The sequence below is a fragment of the Perissodus microlepis genome, chromosome 12 (assembly GCF_051167445.1).
Source record: "Perissodus microlepis isolate ML-2025 ecotype Zambia chromosome 12, ASM5116744v1, whole genome shotgun sequence".
NCBI classification, from domain to species: Eukaryota; Metazoa; Chordata; class Actinopteri; order Cichliformes; family Cichlidae; genus Perissodus; species Perissodus microlepis.
Genome location: NC_140472.1, coordinates 36754986 through 36774385, shown reverse-complemented (window position 1 = coordinate 36774385; position 19400 = coordinate 36754986). Strand labels below are relative to the sequence as shown.

The following is a 19400-nucleotide window of genomic DNA, read 5'->3' as shown; positions in this document are numbered from 1 at the left end:
GAAGAACACATCTGCACACAAACATCTGCTTTTATTAGCACGGGTTCATGTTGGGGACGCAGTACGGTGGCCCCTAAGGACAAATGACACAGGCGCACAGTCAGGAACAGGGCGGGGAGTCGGGGGCGTGTCCACGAGCAGCACTCGGGTTTCAAACTCGCAGCTCGGAGCGACAGAACCGTGCGTGAAGTGGTGAGGGTGGAGCGGTCCGATGGTCGTTATTCTGCGACCGTCTGAAACTCAAAAGTCTCGTCACAGACCGACGAGCGCACCGGCCAACCAGCCAGCAGCCAATGCAGGAGGAGGAGCTTGCTCACACGTCTTCATCAATCACATCTTTCATATATTGAGCATCGCCTCAGCTGCTCAACATCAGACTCTTCTTCATCACTCCTCCTCCTTTTTCTTCTTCTTCTTGGCGTCTCCATTCTCCAGCCCGCTGGAGAACTCTGAGCGGATCAGCCGGAGCTCCCTCTGACCAAACCTGAGACACAGAGAGGAAGAAGGGCGCCATCAGCTCGTCGTCATGACAACAAGAACAGTATTCGTTTTATAATCAGCTTCAGACGCTCAAACATTTATTCCAGAGTTTTATAATAATCACTTTAATGTCTTTATATATGTCACACACACCTGCGCGCGCGCACACACACACACACACACACACACACACACACACACACACAGTCCTGAGTGGACGGAGTGTAAACACCATGTGTGACTGAGGGGACCCACTGTGATTATGTACAAGCGTGTGTGTTTGTGGCAGTCATCACAGCAGGACCAATGAGCACGCGCACACACACATCGTGCTGCGTCGAGGCCTCGCCTGAGCGCTTTTACTGTCGCCATCTTTGTGTTTGAAAGCGTTCGTGCTTCCTTCGCTTACACGAAGCGCGTCGGGCCGTGTGCTGACAAACGGCCTCACAGTTTCTGGGCTGATACGCCCTTTGACATCCTGACACGCCGTGTGTCTGTGTTCTCTCACAGGCTCGTCTAGAAGCCGTTGAGCAAACTTTTGCTTCAGCGATGGAGTGGTGGAGGTGAGCGTGCGCTCAGCTGGTGACTGCATCACTTCAAACAGTCACACCTGCTGGTCCAGGTGTGCAGCGGGTCCATCCCGACTGTGTGTGTTTAAATAAAGGTTACAACCCTCGGCTGCACATTCCTCACTCACCTCTTCTTTCCAGTCAGCTTCTTCTGGTTCTGGTTCTTGGCCGGACTCCCGGTCTGCTTCCGGGCCTGGTTCTGGTTCTTCCTGTGGCTCCCGGAGGCCCCGGGACCGGCGGCGGCAGTCAGACCCTGTGGAGCGTCTCTGAGGCCGAAGCTCTTGGCGGCGTGGCCCAGGTGGAGCGAGCGGATGTGGAAGATGTGTTTGAGGTGAGCAGGGTAGGTGGTGTACGCTCGCAGGAAGGACTGCAGTGCTGTTGACATCACAGTGACAGGTCAGCCAATAAAACAGCAGCACGTTCTCCTCACTCTCGTCACGTTCTCGGCGTCGTTACCTTTCTTGGCAGCCTGTAGCGACCGAGCGTCCGCGTGGACAAAGTTCTCAAACTCAGTCTGAAGGACGGTCGCTCGCTCGCGGACTTCCTGCTCCAGAGCTTTGGACGAACTCTGACAGGAAGAAGAAAAAAACAAAACAAACACGTCAGACTCAGCCGTGCTCCGGAAATCTGCGTGTCGAGCTCCCTCGCCTCAGCGCTGGAACGGTTTAATAAAGCACCACATGTGACCAGCAGGGGGCGCTGCAACAGTGTGGTGCAGCGCCCCCTGCTGGGCTGCGTGGTCTGTGATGTCACTCATTGCTCTGACCCGTGTTAAAGGTGAGGACTTCAGACTGGGGTCGTGGGAGGGGCTACTGTAAGGTGCAAACCTGCACAGAGGGCGCGCTCGTCACAGCGCTGCTGAGCACGTGTGAGCTGTGCAAACACAACAAATGATTATTTTTAGCTCCTGCGGGTCGAACGTGCGAGCGCTCACGTCCCACACTGATTTATTCCTGTTTACTCTGACAGGGAAGAATCCAGAATTCCTGCATTTTTAGACTGTGTTTGATTCAGCAGCTCTGCTCCCGCATCAGCACGAACATCGTCCCCACGGCAGCGTGCGAGACGCGCCCACGTACCACCTGATGTCTGCTCAACAGATGTTTAAATAAAGGTCGACGTGGAAAGAGAGGAGCTGAAATCTGTTCTGACAGCTACAGCGTGACGACACAAGCATCAGGTCGTCGCAGGTCACGCGTCATGGAAGCGGAAACATCAGAGGCTGAACCTGCTTCACACACACACGCCGTCGCCACGGCGCTTTTGACTGGCTGACAGGAGCGACTTTAAAGCGGCGCACAGCAGGCGGTCTGGGCCGGGGTCACACTCTCTCAGAGTCTTAAAGCTTTTTAAAAATACTACAAGAGCCTCATTAAAAACACAGCGACACACACACGGGGATCGCCCGGCCGCCCCCGCAGGCGGGCTCCAGGCAGAAACGACACGCTTCCTGTGTCTGGAGACTAACGAGCAGGCTGGCGCCTCCTCGTCATCAGGGCACGATCTGCTCACCGCTAAACACACCTTGTTCTTTAACCACAAGCGGTGACCTCCTGCTCACGCTCGCCTCACAAAGCTGCGGCACCAATCGCTGAGCCGATACCGGCTGGAATGGGCTGGTATCGGCTCGGACTGGTTGTTATGGAGGACCAGCTTCTGAAGCAGGTCACAGGTGGAGATCGTAGCCGCTGCGTCACTCAGCATGCCCTGCAGCGCGCGCTAACAGCATCAGAGCTGATGGAGACCTCCACACTGTCTACATGGCCCAACAATGCCAGGTCTCCATGGCAACACATTCAGAGTCCATGATGGGAGCCTACATTCAAAAACGTCAAAGGAGCCGCCGCCTGCTGGTGCTATTCAGCTATTACAAGTTACCAGAGTTAACTAGGAGGCGGAGCTTGAATTGCTCAAGATAAAAAAATGGCAGAAATAAAAAAAAAAACCATTTAGTGTCTCAGCCAATCACATCTGGTCACCAGCCTCACCTGCAGCCACCTGACAGAAGTTTTCGGAAGTGACCTACCTTGCTATGGTACTTGCCCCGCCCCTTGTAGACATCATCGAACATCAGACTGGACAGGATGTCCTGCAGCTTCATCTCTGATAGGCTGAAACACAGTAAGCCCCACCCACATGGTTAAAACCAGCACAAGTACCACCCAGCATGACACTGCACGTCAGCAAACCTGATGTTGTGATTGGCCAGCTCAGTGATGAAGGCGGTCTCAGCGGGGGTGAGGAAGAGGAGACTGCTTCCTCGCGCTCCAATCCGAGCTGTACGTCCGACGCGGTGAACGTACTCGGCCGCTGCGGTGGGAGGAGTGTACTGGGAAAAACCAAAAAGGTTATCAGTCATGTCCTGCTCGCTGATTGGCTAGATACATTATGTAGGTGCTTGCGATCTGAGCCCGTTTATTCTGCACGCTTCCTCCTCCCCTCCGCTGTGTCGCCGCTCAGCAGCAGAAGCAGCTTCTCGACAGACAGCTCGTCTCTATGGAGACGACACCGTCTCTACTGAGCTGACCAGCTTTACGCTCTAAGCTCTACAGAGCAAACACTTGGCGGCCATCTTTGCGACACCTCTGAGCAATTACTTCAAAATTATTTCTGCGTAAAGCCCCTAGTGGACATTACAGGAACTGCAGTGCTTATATAAGCCAATGACTTGGCTTCTTCTGCTGACAAATGATTCAAATGACAGGTATCCGCCCCACACATGACCTCACTGCAGAGCTGCCACCAGATTGGCTACATCCACAAACCCATCATCACAAATTATTAATAAAGGCTCATCATGTAATCTGGAATCACACCCCCTGCTACCCAACCATAACTCTTACAGTCGTGACTCTCACTCATGCCTTTTCAGACAAAATAAATCACTCGCTGCATCCTTCTGATTCATTCAATAACATAAAGTCACCTGAATAATCCAGGTGACCTGGGGCAGGTCCAAGCCCCTGGCTGCCACGTCCTGAAACAAAGAGCACACAAAGGAAGTTTACGGTCGTGTCCAAATTCATGGGCTGCTTCCTCCTGAGGCCGCATTTGTAGACCGATTACGTCACAGCGACGCGCCGAAGGCTGTCCAAATTTGTAGACTCCTCCGAATGCAGCCGACAAATGCGTCCTCCTTTTCCCCGAATTTGAAGGATGGGTTGGGTGTGTCCTTCGTGGCCCACCATATCCCAGAATTCATAGCGCGGCCCAGCCAAACTCCAGTTTCCAACAATGGCGGCCGCTACTAAGTTTTAAAATTACTCTTATTAATCTTTTTGGGTCACAAAATAAACTTTTAACATATTTTCAGGCGAGAAAGTAGCTGTGTAAACATCAAATATCTACTCGGTTTATCAAGATATCGCATATTTGCAAAAGCGCTCCGACGTCTTCGGAGGCGTCTGTTACCCACCAGCTCGATAGCTCGCCGGGAGCTCGAGGGTCACTGAAGCCGCCGAGAACGGCACAACTCCCGGCACATCATTTTCAGATCACCGCCGTCTTTCGCTACTCAGGTTAAACGTAATATATAAGTCACTTAGACAACCTAAAAATGTTATTGTTTGGCTTTTTTCAGTGTTTTATTTGTTCGTGAGTAAATCGGTTTGGCTGAGATCAAAGTTATTAGATTAGATAAAGCTTTATTTATCCATCGGGTGGGTTCCTCCTTGGTTTTCACACAGCTGATTAAACAGAAGTGTGAGACGGTCGAGAGTTTCCTCCAGTGTCCTGTTATAGTTTAGACAGCAAGGAGCAGACGGCCGAGTTTATTAAACTCCACCGAGACAGCGGTGACACTAATCTGAAGGCTGGACCGTCCCATTTCACAGCCGTTTACTTTCGGCCTACCCGACCTTCTGAGGACCCGGCCCACGTAGACCGCGAAGGCCGGGTCCTCAGGAGGATGCAGCCCATGAATTTGGACACGACTTACATATGTATTACATATATGTACAGTCATGTGTTGCGTTTAAAATACAGTCTGCCCCCTGGTGGTCACAGCGCACACTGCAGGTTAAAGGATACCGACCGTACAGAGCAGCACTCCCGACTGTGACGCCGAAAACTGCTGGAAGGCCTCCGTGCGGTCCTGGTGGGGAAAACAAACACGCATTTAACACAGAGACGGACAGCAGCAGAAACGGTGGCAAAACGGCAGCATTACCTCCTGCTTCATGTTGCCATGGAGACGCAGGAACCTCAGCGGAGGTTTGTGATTGGCTGAGGGCCTGGAGAGGACAGCGGTGAAGAGAGAGTGAAGGAACTCGACGGCCTCGCAGCTCGAGATGAAGACGATGAGTTTGTCGTTCTGAGAAAACTGAAAGGAAAACATCGAGGACCAATCAGATTTTAGCTTTCCCTCTTCAGCTGCACATTCGGCGTGCCTTGTAGTTATCGTTATGACCACTTCCGGACTGTTCACCTTGCATTTGTCCAGTATGAAAGCAGCCAGGCAGACCAGTCTGACCTTACTGGGAACCACCACCACAAACTGCTTCAGAGCCTCAGGCACAGCAAAGCTCTCTGATTGGCTGGCTGCTTCGGGGTCACATGTTACAGCGGAGGTGGTGGTGAGGTCAGAGCAGGGAGCGCCAGACACGTGGATGCTGACCGGGTCGTTTAAACACACGTCTGCTAACCGCGTCACACCTGAAACACACAGAGGCTGTTATACTGCCCTCTACGGGCCGACAGAGGAACTACAGGAGGGGCAGCACAGCGGTGGACTTGCCATTTGTGAGCGTCGCAGAGAGCAGCACGTTCTGTCGGGCTGGTCCCGCAGAGTTCAGGCTGTTTAATATGACCGTCAGGTCCTTCTCAAAGCCGAGGTCCAACGTCCTGAACGCACACATGGACATAAAATTAAGTCCACGCTGCAGGAGGGCGTCGATCAAAGGGAATCGGAGTCAACTACGCCTAAGAGTTACCGATCGGCCTCGTCCAGGACCAGCCAGCGGACGGCGCTGAAGGCGATGCTCAGGGTGTTTTTGATATGGTCCACCAGACGTCCAGGAGTCGAAACCAGGATGTTGATTCCTTTACGGATCCTGAAGACAGAATAATATTGTTACGACAGCATCGCTTCAGACGCCACAGAGCAGCTGAGAACAGACTCCAGCAGCCCCGAAAGCGTCACATCTCTAAAAGCCTGGATCTGAGCTCTGCTGTGCTCTCACACATCTGAGAGCGCCACACAGCTTTGCTCTTTTTCCAGAGCTGACGAACGAACGTGCTTTGTGATCACACCTGGCCTTCTCCGCTTTCCTCTTCTCTCCTCCCATCAGGACACCTGGGACGATCCAGGTAAACGGCTGCAAAGAGAGAGACACACCTGAGAGCGGCTCACGCAAAGCTCTCGTTTCTCTGTCAGCTGCTGATTTTTATATCCACATGCGAAGCAGGAAGTTGTTGGTGCTACAAACCACAGCAAGCACACACCTTTGAAAAACGCAGAGCTGGGGCCGTGAAGTCATTAGTGAATTTTCAGAGCCAGTGATTCTGGTGAATATTTGGACTTTGTGCTGTGTTGGTGGGACAGCCGCCCCTCAGGGGTCTATACTGGGACCCAGCCCTGCTTTGGGATCTGTGCTGCCATATTCTCTGCACGACTACGCTGATGCATTTTCTGTAAATGCAGTGAAGGATTTCCATAATCACCACATCCTAAGCACTATTTCATTCTTACAAAATGAACGTGGCCCACAGTGACACTCACTGGCTGACCCCACGCAGCGACGCGAGCACTTCCCGAGGCGTCCGGCTGTCATTCCTGCTCCCGTGTGGACATCAGGAAACCAACCGCTGTGCAAACATCGACTGCAGCGCTAAGCACACTTTGTTTGGCTCGTCCACATGTCGGCCGTTGCAGGGTGGTAAGCTACGCTGCACACTTCCTTCATTACTTTGGTCGACACTCGAAACAGAATGTGGAAAATCAGCTGGTGTGACGTGCTGTCGGCGCCGCTACCTGGAATTTAGCCCGATGCACAAACCACATATTTATAGAAATCTTTGTAATGGCCACCGCTCCCTCGGTGGGTTCTCTGACGTTGTGCCGCATTCTAACGTTTGACTGTGTTTGGTGGGTTTGTCGTGTCTGTGGTGGGACCGGAGCGTGTCCATGTGACAGAGGTAACACCTCGTTTAGAACGAGCGCCTCCATCTGCTTTGGGGACTTTAAGCATAGAGTACAATATGAAACAACAGCTGTGAATACTGTGTTACCTTCAGAAGTTTCTGGAAGGTCTGGAAGGTCTGCTGGGCGAGCTGACAAACAGAAGAAGAGCCAACCTTCAGCGTGTGAACAGGAAGTCATGGACGACACTACAGTGAAACGTGCTAATCTGACCGAACCTCTCTGGTGGGGACGATGATGAGAGCCAGAGGACCATCTGACCTGCTGACCTTCGGCTGAATCGACTGAAGACTCTGGACCAGCGGGACGGCGTAGGACAGAGTTTTACCTGCAGACACGTTTGGGTGGCTTTCATTAGGACATGTTGCTAAATGACTTTCCTCACAGTGCAATCTAATACAAACCTTCTTCCTCGTTACAGAGAGTAGTTCTGATCCTGTACGTTCATGTTTGAACATGTGACCTTCAAAAACAACACGACGCTTCAGGAACTAAACTGGGCTGCATCGATATGCACGTACGATAAACACCCACAAAAGGCCCGCAGACACACACATTAACAAGCCCTGAGTCAGGTGACGTGTTTTATGTCCACCCAGAAGGAGACCCTCTCGCCTGAGAACACCTCAGTGTGACTGATCGACCCACAGAGACCTGCTGCAGTCTGGTTGTATCAGGTACGACAGGTGACTCACCTGATCCTGTCTGAGAGCGGACCACAGCATCGCGTCCCGCCAGGAGAGCTGGGATAGTCTGCTTCTGTACACTGCGGAAGTATTTTAAAAAACAAACAAAACAAAACAACAACATTACATTGTCCCTTTGTAGAGTTTATACGTTGATCAGGTCACAGTCAGGTGTTTGTGTGTGTAAAAACCAACCTGGTGAGTGTAGAAATATTCATAACTTTGTTCAGAGTGGCCACCTAGAAGACAGAAACAGCCAAACAGAGCAGCTGACAATGAAGCAGCGATGCTGAACGTGAGACAGACGAAAGTGTGTGTGTGTGTGTGTTTACCAAGTGAGGGTGCAGGTCGAGGTCTGAAAACGAGTCAGAGGTAAAAATCTTCTCCTTCAGCTGAGCGATGGCTGGTCTGAAGGAAAGAAGAATCCAAATTATTGATTACTGATCACTCCGGAACGTTCTGCAGTCTGAGCCAATCAGAACCAGCCGAGAAGCTGGTTCAATGAGCCAATCGGAGGAGGAGCTGCACCTGTGGATGTCTGGGATGTCAGGGTTATGTTTGAACAGTGAGGAGGTCTTGATGCCGCCACGTCCTGTTTCCTTCGCTCCATCCTTCTTCTTCTTCTTTGGGGTCCCGTCTGGCCCGTCACTGGGTGGAGCCTAAAAAAAAAGACAGTTCATATGGTGACCCCTGTGGTCATGAAGGGAACTGCAGCCTTTATTCTGTGGCTCTCTGCAGTTGCCATGAGCAAAAGCTGTAACTAAGAAGTGAGGTTAGCAGGTTAGCAAGCTATGATGACATGAAGGCAGCTTCCTTTTTACCTGTTAGATCACCATGGTAACGGCTTCTGAGCACATCACCTGGTTCAGAGTTTGTGTTTAAAATCCACATTCTGATTGTGTTGCTGCCTCTCAGTGAGACAATGTTTCCCACATGAATCGAGTCACTAACCACCGAATCAGCTGTTCCTCTGATAACAGTGGGCGGAGCTCTGCTGATGCTTTTCATACAGAAGAAGAGCGAACAGGCTGAAAGCTGAAGCAGAAGGGCTTAACAGAGACAGCGGTTTGGATTTACTGAGCCGGCTAACAGAGGAAACCTGGATCTGCACCTGCAGGCTCCTCCTTTGCTGCCACCTGCAGTATGAAGGAGCTCCTCCTCCGAGGAGCTGAGCCTCCTCTTCTCTGCTTTCTGCGGCACCTCAAAGTCACAGAAACATCAAATGAACGCACTGCGAGAGCGACAGAGAGAGAGCTCACCCATGGCTGCTGAGCCTTCTGACGTTTCCGTTTGCGGGATGGCGGTGATGACGTCATGTCGCTGGAGCTGTTCCGACACAACTGTTCATCGGATGATGACATCATCAGAGGTGTGCGTGTGTCCACAAACTACAGGTAAACACAGAGCTGTGAGTCAGTCTCACACCAAACTCCATTCACAAACAGTTTGAAGAAGAGCTTCTCTTATTGGTTGCGCAGCAGTTTACCTTCAGTCAGGTGTAAAACAACTGTGAGTTAGGCCCACGAGGAGCTTAACCCACCACAGAGCGGCGTGTTTAAAGTTCGACACGAGAGCGCGCACACACACACGTGTCCGTGTCGCCCCACGCGGCTGCTACCGTTGACCTGACGCTAACAGAAGCTTCCGGTCTGCGAAGACCTTTCAGATTAAAAGAAAAAATAAATTAAAAAGAGAAAAACGAGACAAATAAACACTCACTGTGAAACTCTCCACACGCACAGACACGCGTGATTAACGCTTCCTGCTACGTCACAAACCCCGCCTTCTCCGCTCACCAGCTGATTGCGTGGACATGCGCAGTAGCGTCATCTCGTTCCGGATACACACACTAGTAATAAGGGACACTCCCTGCGTGTAAAAAACACTGACATACTTTGGATGTTATTACAAACATTTATATCCTTAAACTATTTCAGGGAGTCAATCAGAGGGAGGAACACCCTGCTGTCAGTGAGAACACTGGAGGGGCGGGCGGTGCAGCAGGTGTGGTTTGAGCCTCCACCTCACACTGCAGGTGAGCCTGCAGGGAGTGCAGCTCCGGCCTCCGCCAGCAACACTACTCAGAGATTTTATTCTTTCCTTCAGGGTCCGCCACAGCGGACCACCTCCATCTCTACCGCTCGCAGCATCCTCGTGGCTCTGCCGTCAGAATGGTTTAATAACTTCCCCGCTCAGCTCCAGAACCTGGTCCAGATTCTCAAGGAGAAACTTTCAGAAACAATCAGTGCCGTCAGGTGGGGACGGGCGCCGCGCTCAGGACTTCATGGCAGGAGGAAGAGGAAATGAGGACAAACTGTCCATCATCCATCAAACGTCCCCGTTCCCTCCCGCTCCACGTCCTGTTGTCAGCAGGAAGGCTTAAAAATAGAGCTGTCAATCAAACGGCACGCCCGGCCCCGCGGGGCCTCAAACCGCCGCGGCGGAGGATTAATTATAGTCATTTACCCAAATCACCGCTTTGAAACGGCGGCGAGCGTCTGAGTGAGGTTTCAATCTCGACTTCAGAGGTAAACGGAGATATTTTAACATGAAGGCGTCCTAAACTGTGATTACTGCTCTCACACGGGAGGAGACGGCAGCGAGCTGACAGAGACGTCAATGGCTGTCAGTCACGCCGAGGCCGCCGACACACACCGCCATCAGAGTACTGATACACTACTGATGCTACTGCATAGTAGTCAAACTATTACTTGTACTACAATGTACTGATGCTCGTAGTACTGAGCATGCTCAGTGCAGCTGAGTGAAACTGTTGTTGATCTGTGAGATCAGCTGACTCGGACACCCACAGGTGCTCAGTGTGTGTGTGTGTGTGTGTGTGTGTGTGTCACAGTCGTGCTCAGGTTTCCCTGAAACTTCCGTCTTTATTTGTTTCTGTGATTTTAGTAAAATGTGCTTCAGACTTTTACTGGAAAACAAAACACATGGGCGAGTGGGCGGAGTCAGTGAGAGCGGGTCAGGTGGGAGCTCTGCCTGAAGAGAAGCATAACAAACACAGGGAGGAGCAGCACATGCTTTATTTTTACAGACAATCATGTGACCTCAGCTTGTTCAGGTGAGTCCAGGTGAGTCAGAGGTCACTCAGAGGTCAGCCTGCTCGCCACGGCCTCAAACACAGAGTGAGGGTCCTGATCAGCATCGATGTGAATGGCCTCAGGATACACAGACTGACACACACACACACAGAGTTAGATTTTCACCTGTGAATCATACTTCTCTCTCTGAGCGTGTGCACCTGCGGGTTACAGCTCGTCTTTTCTGCTTGTTCTGATCTTATTATCCATGGATTTAAATCACAGCTTTGTTTTTGGCCTTTTAGTCTTTGTTGTTGTTCCTAATGTTTTGCCTCCATCTCTCTCCTGTGTGTGTGTGTGTGTACCTGCAGGGCGGCGCTGTGGAGCCTGTACTGTTTCAGTCTCTGTGTCACAGACTCCATGCTGTCCTCAGGTCGGGTCTTTAGTCTGTGCTGAACCTCAGAGCTCGGAGCCGGCCGAGTCACAGGATGGAAGCTGCACACACACACACACACACACACACACACACACACACACACACACACACACACGGTCAATACCACCACTGCACCATCAGCACTGTGTGTGCCTACACGTGCGTGTGTATTACATCACAGGGCTGACAGGCTGATGCAGACGTGTTCTCCCTGCAGTGGGAATTTTCCCGTCACAGGTAAATCTGAAGGCTGGAGAACGTTAACAGTTCCTGACCTCTGACCGCTGACCGGGTCTGTGGCTCTCAGACTGAGTCTCTCCAGGCAAACGTCATCGGTCAGCTCCAGGAAGAAAACCCTGACAGTACGAGGAGGACGAGACGAGAATGCGAGCAGGTTAAAAGGATTTCGGAGTTTTCTGGAGAACGGCTCCGTGAGTACAGTGAGCCTGTACCTGTTGGGCTGCTGGTGGCTCTCCTGCAGGCTCCGGGCCTGCTGCAGGTCGCAGGGGAAGCCGTGCAGGATCCAGCCCCCGTGGGTGCAGTCGGGTCGGCTCAGCCGCTCCTCCAGGACCTGCAGCAGCAGCGAGTCTGGAACTGCAGCCACAGCAGGGTTAGTGTCGCCCTCTGGACGCTAGCGCACACGGTCACAGCCGGCCCCGCTTCGGCAGGCGACGGTCGGAGGCTTATGTCAGCTCGTACTGTCTCTGCCCCCTCCCTGATTTCTCTTTTGCACATTAGTCACACCATGAACATATCCAAAAAACCTCTGGATGGTCCCAGACACTTGTGGGAAACCTTGTGTGGACTGACGCGAGACGAGCGGCACTTTCTGGAAGGTTTGATAGAGAACATCACAGCCGCAGGCAGACATGGTGGTGGGAGTGTGTGCTCACCTGGACGTCCGTCATCCAGGTACGCCTGGACCTCTGCTCCTCGACTGGAACCAGCTGCAGCTACAGACCTCAGCAAGCGACCACAGCTCACTGACACACACACACACACACACACACACACACACACACACACACACATACACACAGTAAAAAGTGAAAACAGTGTTCGTCATGTGACCTTTGGCCGTTCTCATTACTTCCTCCACCTGAGCGAAACCTCAGATTTCACTCTGACCTATATATGACCTGACAGGACATGCTTTTCATCAGTGTGACCTCTGACCCTTTAAGGTCTCTGTCATATCTTTACATGTTACAAAGAGACTGTGGCAGGTTTGTATTTAGCAGCTACTCGCCCGGAGCTTCCTATTGGATGCACAGTGAGCCTGAGCTGGTGTCCCTCAACTGTGACCCCATCCTGGCTGCGTACCGTCCACCATCCCGTACTTCTCTGACAGCAGCTGGGCTTGACGGCTCTTTCCAGACCCCGGTGGTCCCAGCAGGAGGATTCTGGGAGTTCTGGAGCGCTGACGAGTCCGGACGAAAGCCAGCACTAAGAGAAAACACACAGACACACACACACACACACCAGTTAATGCTTTACCTGAATCAGCAGGTAGATCACAGAAAGAACGAGCTCAGGTGTACAGAGCACACCTGAGGACAAGATGCTGGAGCTGCCTGCTCTGTTACTGTAAACCTGCCTGTGACTGTTTCACTGAGGCATCATTAAAGAACAGTTTCATTCCTGCAGCACCGTTCATAAAGTTCATAAAGCCAAGCGCCAAGTGTTTAGATGTGTCCGAGGCTCCAGCCAGCAGGCCCTGATCACATGACCTCTGGGACCTGCAGGATGTAGTTCAATCATCATAGAGTCCAGGTCCCCTCAGAGTTCCTGATAGAGGATTTAGTAAACGGAGCAAGGGGACCAAGAGCCTCCGTCAGGTACAACTCTGTCAGGGGCACGAACAGGGCCTCCAGCTTCTTCTTCATTAAGATGGAGAAAAACTGTCAGTCATCCAACTGTTAATAGAGTCCAAGCACCTCTGCAGGATCTGTACACACGTCTCGAGGCTTAGAGCAAAAAACACCTGAATATCATCTGCACAGCAAAGCTGCTCAAAACGTGCTGAAGAGGAGCAGAACCAAAACTGTGGCACACCGCAGGTCTGAGAGGGAGGAGCCTGAACCTGGACACAACCAGCATCGTTCACACTGATGATGCAAACACTCCTCACTGACCAATCAGCGTCTGTGTGTGTCTGTGTGTGAGTCTGTGTGTGTGTGTGAGTCTGTCTGTGTCTGTGTGTGTGTGTCTGTGTGTGTGTGTGTGTGTGTCTGTGTGTGAGTCTGTGTGTGTGTGTCTGTGAGTCTGTGTGTGTGTGTCTGTGAGTCTGTGTCTGTGAGTCTGTGTGTGTCTGTGAATCTGTGTGTGTCTGTGTGTGTGTGTGTGTCTGTGAGTCTGTGTGTGTGTGTCTGTGAGTCTGTGTGTGTGTGTCTGTGTGTGTGTGTGTGTGTGTCTGTGAGTCTGTGTGTGTGTGTCTGTGTGTGTGTGTGTGTCTGTGTGTGAGTCTGTGTGTGTGTGTGAGTCTGTCTGTGTCTGTGTGTGTGTGTCTGTGTGTGTGTGTGTGTGTGTCTGTGAGTCTGTGTGTGTGTGTGAGTCTGTGTGTGTCTGTGTGTGTGTGTGTCTGTGTGTGAGTCTGTCTGTGTCTGTGAGTCTGTGTGTGTGAGTCTGTCTGTGTCTGTGAGTCTGTGTGTGTGAGTCTGTCTGTGTCTGTGTGTGTCTGTCTGTGTGTGTGTGTGTGTCTGTGAGTCTGTGTGTGTGTGTCTGTGTGTGTGTGTGTGTGTGTGTCTGTGAGTCTGTGTGTGTCTGTGAGTCTGTCTGTGTCTGTGTGTGTGTGTGTCTGTGAGTCTGTGTGTGTGTGTGTGTGTGTGAGAGAGTCTGTCTGTGTCTGTGTGTGTGTGTGTCTGTGAGTCTGTGTGTGTGTGTGTGTGTGTGTGAGAGTCTGTGTGTGGGTCTGTACCTTGCTGGTAGATGTCAGCGTGTGGTTGGTTGCTGTCGATGACCTTGAGCACGTGCTGATAGGCTGATCTCAGACCCGTGACCTCACAGCAGTAACGGTGCAGCTTAGCAAGTCTCTGTTGGTCTGTCAGACTCCTCCCCTTCTCCAGACGCTGAGTGATAATGTCATCATCTGGCAGGATGAAAGTCCGATGGTAGATGTCTGCAGACAGGAAGTGATGTCACAAGGAAAGAACATATTCACTGATGTTTGATTATGGGCGTGGGCTCACCCCCAGTGATTGCGTCGACCAGCCGTCCGCAACTTCTCTCCATCAGCACGTCATCCGCCGCCTCGAGCATCACTGATGACACACACCACAGCGTGATGTCACACAGGAAGCAGCCGCGCAGGGCACAAAGCGTGATCTCACTTCCTGTTACTTACCAACGTGCTCGGGGATGACTCCGCCCTGCTGCAGACTCAGAGCCTGCAGGCGAGTCTGAGGGATTCCCTCCAACACCCAGCCCTGCAGTAACACACACACACAGAGTGTAGGTAATGTCAGGTTCAGGTGTCCTGTTTGTGCTTTTGGCGTTGCTTTGTTGTGTTTAGCTGTGTGAATGTGAGGCTCCGCCCATCGCTGCCTTATTAGTGAGCTCATTAAACTAAGAGCAATGAAGTGATTTGAGGCTGAAAGGCGAGCTATAATTCCTCAGTGCTGCCTGCCAGGCTGAATAAAGCCCTGCACACACACACACAGATGTCAGGCTGTGTGTGTGTGTGTGTGCTGGTTCAGAGGTCAGCATGATCCCATGCTGATGAGCAGGTGATGCGTTCAGTCTGAAGAGTATCTTCAGAAGCCTCCGTCAGAGCTCCAACTCTGAGCTTCTGCACGTGTCTCTGATTCAGTTCAGCTTTATTGACACAGAGCTTCACAGAGAAACCCACCAATCAGACCCCTCCATATGAACAAGCAGGAAGGAAAAACTCCCTTGTAACAGGCAGAAACCTCCAGCAGAACTGGGCTCAGGGAGGGGCTGCTAAAGGGTGCACTGTTAGGGGTGTGGCCTGTTAGACTGACAGGTGCCTGCTCTCTGTTCTGTCCCGGTTCTGTTGGAAGCTCTTGGAAGTGCGTACTAACGGTTCATCTTCATCTGCACATCCACGCTCCTGCCGGACGCACAGTTGCACAATTTAATGTGACAGCAGCAGGCGGCGTCCTGACGGGACCTGTCAGTCATCCTCAACACACACACCGACAGAAACATCACACAAACACACACACAGACGGTCCCTGGTGTGTGTGTGTGACGAGTTTAGCCTGCAGCCAAAAACAGCTATTAGCAAATCAAAGAAGCTGCTAATGACACACACACACACACACACACACACACACACACACACACACACACACACACACACACTCTGTGACGGGTGGAGCTGTCTCAGCGAGATCTTCGCAGGAGTGAGTCTCACATGAGAAGCTGAGATGTGACGAGCCGTGTCCATCTTTCGTTTACAGTCTGAGGTGTAAACAGCTTCTGTTTGTTCTGCTTCTCTGAAGTTTTGACACGAAATGTTGTTAAAGCTTTGCTCACTAATGTTGCAGCAGAGCAGTTAAGTATTGGCGTACCCGTCGAAACCAAGTGAAAGCAGAGTAATAAAGATCAGCCGACCTGTGGCGGTGGCTGAGGGTAGCCGAGGGCAGACAGGTATGTCCTGGACCAATCACAACACATGGTTCTTTCCCTTCATTACATAAAATGTTCACTCAAACTATACCAGACTAAAGTCTCGAACACCGCTCTCTTTCCTGACCTTGTAGAAAAATCAAGGCAGTGTACTCTGATCGTTAAACATGGAATAAACTTCCTGTCTGCCATGTTTGATCACACGGGTCCAGCAGCTGATCCACGTCTGTGGCAGTTTCTGTTTCTTTATCTTGTAGAGACACGGAGACGTATTGTTGAACTTCTTCACACTGAGCAACAATAAAGAAGCAGACTAGAAACCCCCCTGTGGGACTGCAGAGACCTCAGCGGACACCGCAGACACCCTCCTGAACCTGTGCTGCGACTGGGTCCTGCTCAAAGCTGCAGTAGTGCAAAAGAAGGCAGAATTCTTCCAGACCTCCTGCAAAAAGCCCCGCCCTCTCAGACCTCCCGGCAGCGCAGGTAACCTGGGACAGGTGCCGCCGATCTCGCTTGCAGGCGAGTCTTTATTTGTCTGGATGCATTTTGAGCACGATGGCGCTTGAAGGCGTTCAGTTTGTGTCGCTGTTGTTGTGACAGCTGCTCCTCCGTCTTTCATTGCCTAAAACTGATCTGAAAGCAGCCCTCGCAAACGGGACGTGATGCTAACGAGGAGCGTCGGCGAGGAGCGGCCCGTGTGAATATAACACACATGATGTGACAGCAGCATCCCTTTGATCAGCCCGTCCTCGGGGAGAACGCTGCTCGGCCTGCTGGGAATCGTAGTAGGACACAACGGAGACCAGAGCGCTAATTATCATCAATCACAGACGCAAGTGAGGCGGGTAACGGGGGACGTTTCTAACAGGGTGGACCATTCTAACGGGGGGGACGTTTCAAACGGGTTGTGACATGTGGCACCGACGATCTTTGACCCAGGTCTGTGCGAACACGGCACGAATGTTTAATGATGCTTTAAGCTAACCGGACTGTGAGGCTGACTCACCCGGTGGAAGCAGTCCATCTCCTTCAGCCTCTGCTGAACCAGTCCAACCAGCACCCCCTCCGAAAGCTCCTAAACACACAAAACAACAGGTCACACGGGCATCAGGATGATGCACAGAATGAACAAACGGGCTCTAGACAGGAGGACCAGGGAGGGGTCGGGCGGTTTGGTCACAAAGTGACAACACTGAGGTCAGACATCATCACTCCGCTCAGAGTCAACAATCACATGATCAGATACAGACATCAGGAAAAAGCAGGTGTACCTGCTCGGCGTGCACGCTCAGCTCTGATCGGTACTGCAGTAAACTGCCTTCGGTCACGTGAACAGCTCTCAGCTCGGTGCTCAGCTTTTTGGCCTGAAGAAAACCCCCCAAAAAACATAGAAGAAGAAGAAACGTAAACGAGCAAGCGGAGGTCAGCTGAACGTTTCCCACGCTCACATGAACTCACCACGGTGTGTTTGCCGACAGCAGGAGGTCCCAGCACCATGACCCTGGGGACTGACACAGATCAGACGTCAGAAAACAAGCTGGTCACATGACCTGCAGTCTGACTGTTTCCTGCTGCAGATGCTTGCCAAAGATCACCACCGATAGGAGAAATTAAACACCTTACTGTCCTTAAACACAACACGCTGCATTCAAAGTCTTGTGGACACACGACCACATCAATATTTCAGAAGAGCGTTGAGAGCGACGTCAGAACAAAGAACCACGACCTATCATTAGCGGTTTGTGAGTGCAGTGGTGTCCGTCTGTGCTGATGTTGCTGGAGTCAGAGCGCCCCCTAGGGGCGGCAGCATGTTTCTGCCTCGGCTGTGTTTCGGTCCTTCTCCTGGCCCGATGTATTTGTTAGTTTGTGCTTATTTAAGCTTTTTATTGCTTATTGTGTAGCTGACGTCAGAGAACCTCGTGTGTTTGTGTCTTCATCGTTGCCACTGTTTCCGGTGCTGAACTCTAATCCTAACTGAACAACGGTTTAGGACTGACACTAAACATTTCAGATGTGCATAAAAGCATTTGTAAAACGTGGTGTCTGATGAGCCCCATAGTTACGTCTCGTTTTTAATAACGTCAGAATAAATTCCTGACTCAAAGCTTTACAGGTGTGCGAGCGTTTCGTTGGAGTTTCCAGATATCGCAAAGGTCCTGTATGTGTTCCTGTGATAAAAATGATGAATTAAGGCTGAGACCATTTTAAGACTTTATATTCTGTCCGGTCTGCATTTAAAGACAATTCTAAAGGAATGCTTTAAGCGATGCTAACAAATAAAAGCCATCAGGGACACGACAGCGTCCTCACCATCATCGCTGCTCCTCTGCAGCAGCCCGATCAGGTAGGAGATCGGATCAGCAGGCTGATTGATCACCAGGCTGCACAGCATGCTCTGAAACACACACACAGTGAATGTAGAGCAGCTTCACGTGTGGGAAACCTGCAGCTGCACCTTTACCTGCACCAGCTGGGCCACGTTGTGTTTGTCAGCGTAGACGAACGCCTGAGGAGGAATCCTCAGAGGCCTCACCGTCTCATCCATCAGGAAGTCCCTGAAAGCACCACCAGGCCCACCACACAGATCAAACACTGATATTCTGTCCCGACTGCCCTGAACGCCGCACACCGACCATCTCCTGTACTCAGGGTTAGGGAGCCAACACGGGCCCACAAATAAAGGGCTGTCAGCTGAATACACAACGTACACTAAACACACAACTGTTCAAACATTTTCTGACAACAATAAAACATGAATGTTTTAACAGTCAACCTGATTTTATCTTTTAAAAAGTTGACGTCCGCTTTCAGAGCTCCACTTCCGGCCTCTCACCTGTCCAAACACCTCTCACCGTTTCCCCAGGAACTTTCTGTTGGCTGCTGAAGCGCGGGAAACATTAACAAACGTCTCGCGCTCAGACGTATCCGGTAAAATCCGAATTTTGGCACAAAAACGACGTTAAAACCGAAAATAACGACAACACCAAAACCCTTCCCGCCTCTTCGCTCTCGGGACGGTCGCTACGACGCGTTGGTCGGTTGCTAGGGAACGACGTCATCACTGCGCGTGCAGGGCAAACGGTGCAGAGTTCACGAGGGGACGTTTCTTGAACGGTTAACTAAGGACGATCGACCAGGACCCGACTGACGTCAGAAAAGTCTCATTTCGGCACGTTTGGCGCATTTTTACACCTGAGCCAGAACCTGGAGAAAAATGGCGCCTTTAAATCCGTCAGTGAGGAAAACGTCAGGTTAGTTTTCCCTATAGTGTCAAATATTCAGATTAAAATACCCGGAAAATACAATCACCCCCAAATTGCATATAAAAATTAATATAAAACAAAGATTAGTAATAATCTAATTATAACAAATATAATTAGTAATAAATGTCATATTCATGGTGTCAAATATTAATAAGAGAATTCATTTAGAAACAAAGTTCACAAATTCCCTTAAAATAATGTT

At 51.2% G+C, this 19400-nt stretch overlaps 2 protein-coding genes across 5 annotated transcripts; both read right to left on the bottom strand.

The window, feature by feature from the left end:
* Positions 1-12: 12 nt before the first annotated feature.
* On the bottom strand, positions 13-11051 carry ddx31 (DEAD (Asp-Glu-Ala-Asp) box polypeptide 31). Of its 3 annotated transcripts, none has more exons than XM_084945572.1 (20): positions 10937-11051; positions 9134-9262; positions 8403-8533; positions 8207-8282; positions 8070-8113; positions 7884-7954; positions 7407-7516; positions 7278-7319; positions 6300-6364; positions 5981-6100; positions 5785-5891; positions 5476-5702; positions 5218-5370; positions 5083-5142; positions 3976-4026; positions 3239-3378; positions 3076-3160; positions 1506-1617; positions 1178-1424; positions 13-484 (listed from the first exon to the last, which is right to left on the bottom strand). In XM_084945572.1, the coding sequence occupies exons 2-20, from the start codon at positions 9236-9238 to the stop codon at positions 388-390; spliced, it is 2043 nt and encodes a 680-aa protein (XP_084801698.1). In that variant the 5' UTR covers positions 9239-9262; positions 10937-11051; the 3' UTR covers positions 13-387. The 3 variants fall into 3 exon arrangements, with proteins under 3 accessions (XP_084801698.1, XP_084801697.1, XP_084801696.1); XM_084945571.1 differs by lacking the exon at positions 10937-11051 and adding an exon at positions 9594-10923; XM_084945570.1 differs by lacking the exon at positions 10937-11051 and adding an exon at positions 9361-10922.
* Positions 10948-19386, bottom strand: ak8 (adenylate kinase 8). 2 transcript variants are annotated; one of them, XM_084945578.1, is made up of 15 exons: positions 18709-19386; positions 18397-18490; positions 18246-18330; positions 17394-17443; positions 17207-17299; positions 16942-17010; positions 14689-14770; positions 14534-14605; positions 14263-14463; positions 12669-12791; positions 12239-12328; positions 11798-11939; positions 11621-11701; positions 11275-11404; positions 10948-11062 (listed from the first exon to the last, which is right to left on the bottom strand). In XM_084945578.1, exons 2-15 carry the CDS (start codon positions 18478-18480, stop codon positions 10973-10975), a joined length of 1392 nt encoding a protein of 463 aa, XP_084801704.1. In that variant the 5' UTR covers positions 18481-18490; positions 18709-19386; the 3' UTR covers positions 10948-10972. The 2 variants fall into 2 exon arrangements, with proteins under 2 accessions (XP_084801704.1, XP_084801703.1); XM_084945577.1 differs by having other exon boundaries at positions 18769-19386.
* Between the last annotated feature and the right edge of the window lie 14 nt (positions 19387-19400).

What these genes read in the sequence shown, in the direction of transcription:
- ddx31 (XM_084945572.1), bottom strand. Translation starts at nt 9,238, where the DNA reads ATGATGTCATCATCCGATGAACAGTTGTGTCGGAACAGCTCCAGCGAC. An exon ending in CTGGCCAATCACAACATCAG is followed by an intron (nt 3,161 to 3,238) that starts GTTTGCTGACGT and finishes ACTGTGTTTCAG; the next exon opens with CCTATCAGAGATGAAGCTGC. An exon ending in GGGGCAAGTACCATAGCAAG is followed by an intron (nt 1,618 to 3,075) that starts GTAGGTCACTTC and finishes TCTTCCTGTCAG; the next exon opens with AGTTCGTCCAAAGCTCTGGA.
- ak8 (XM_084945577.1), bottom strand. Translation starts at nt 18,833, where the DNA reads ATGTTTCCCGCGCTTCAGCAGCCAACAGAAAGTTCCTGGGGAAACGGT. An exon ending in CTGTCGGCAAACACACCGTG is followed by an intron (nt 17,300 to 17,393) that starts GTGAGTTCATGT and finishes GGTTTTCTTCAG; the next exon opens with GCCAAAAAGCTGAGCACCGA. An exon ending in GAAGTACGGGATGGTGGACG is followed by an intron (nt 12,329 to 12,668) that starts GTACGCAGCCAG and finishes TGTGTGTGTCAG; the next exon opens with TGAGCTGTGGTCGCTTGCTG.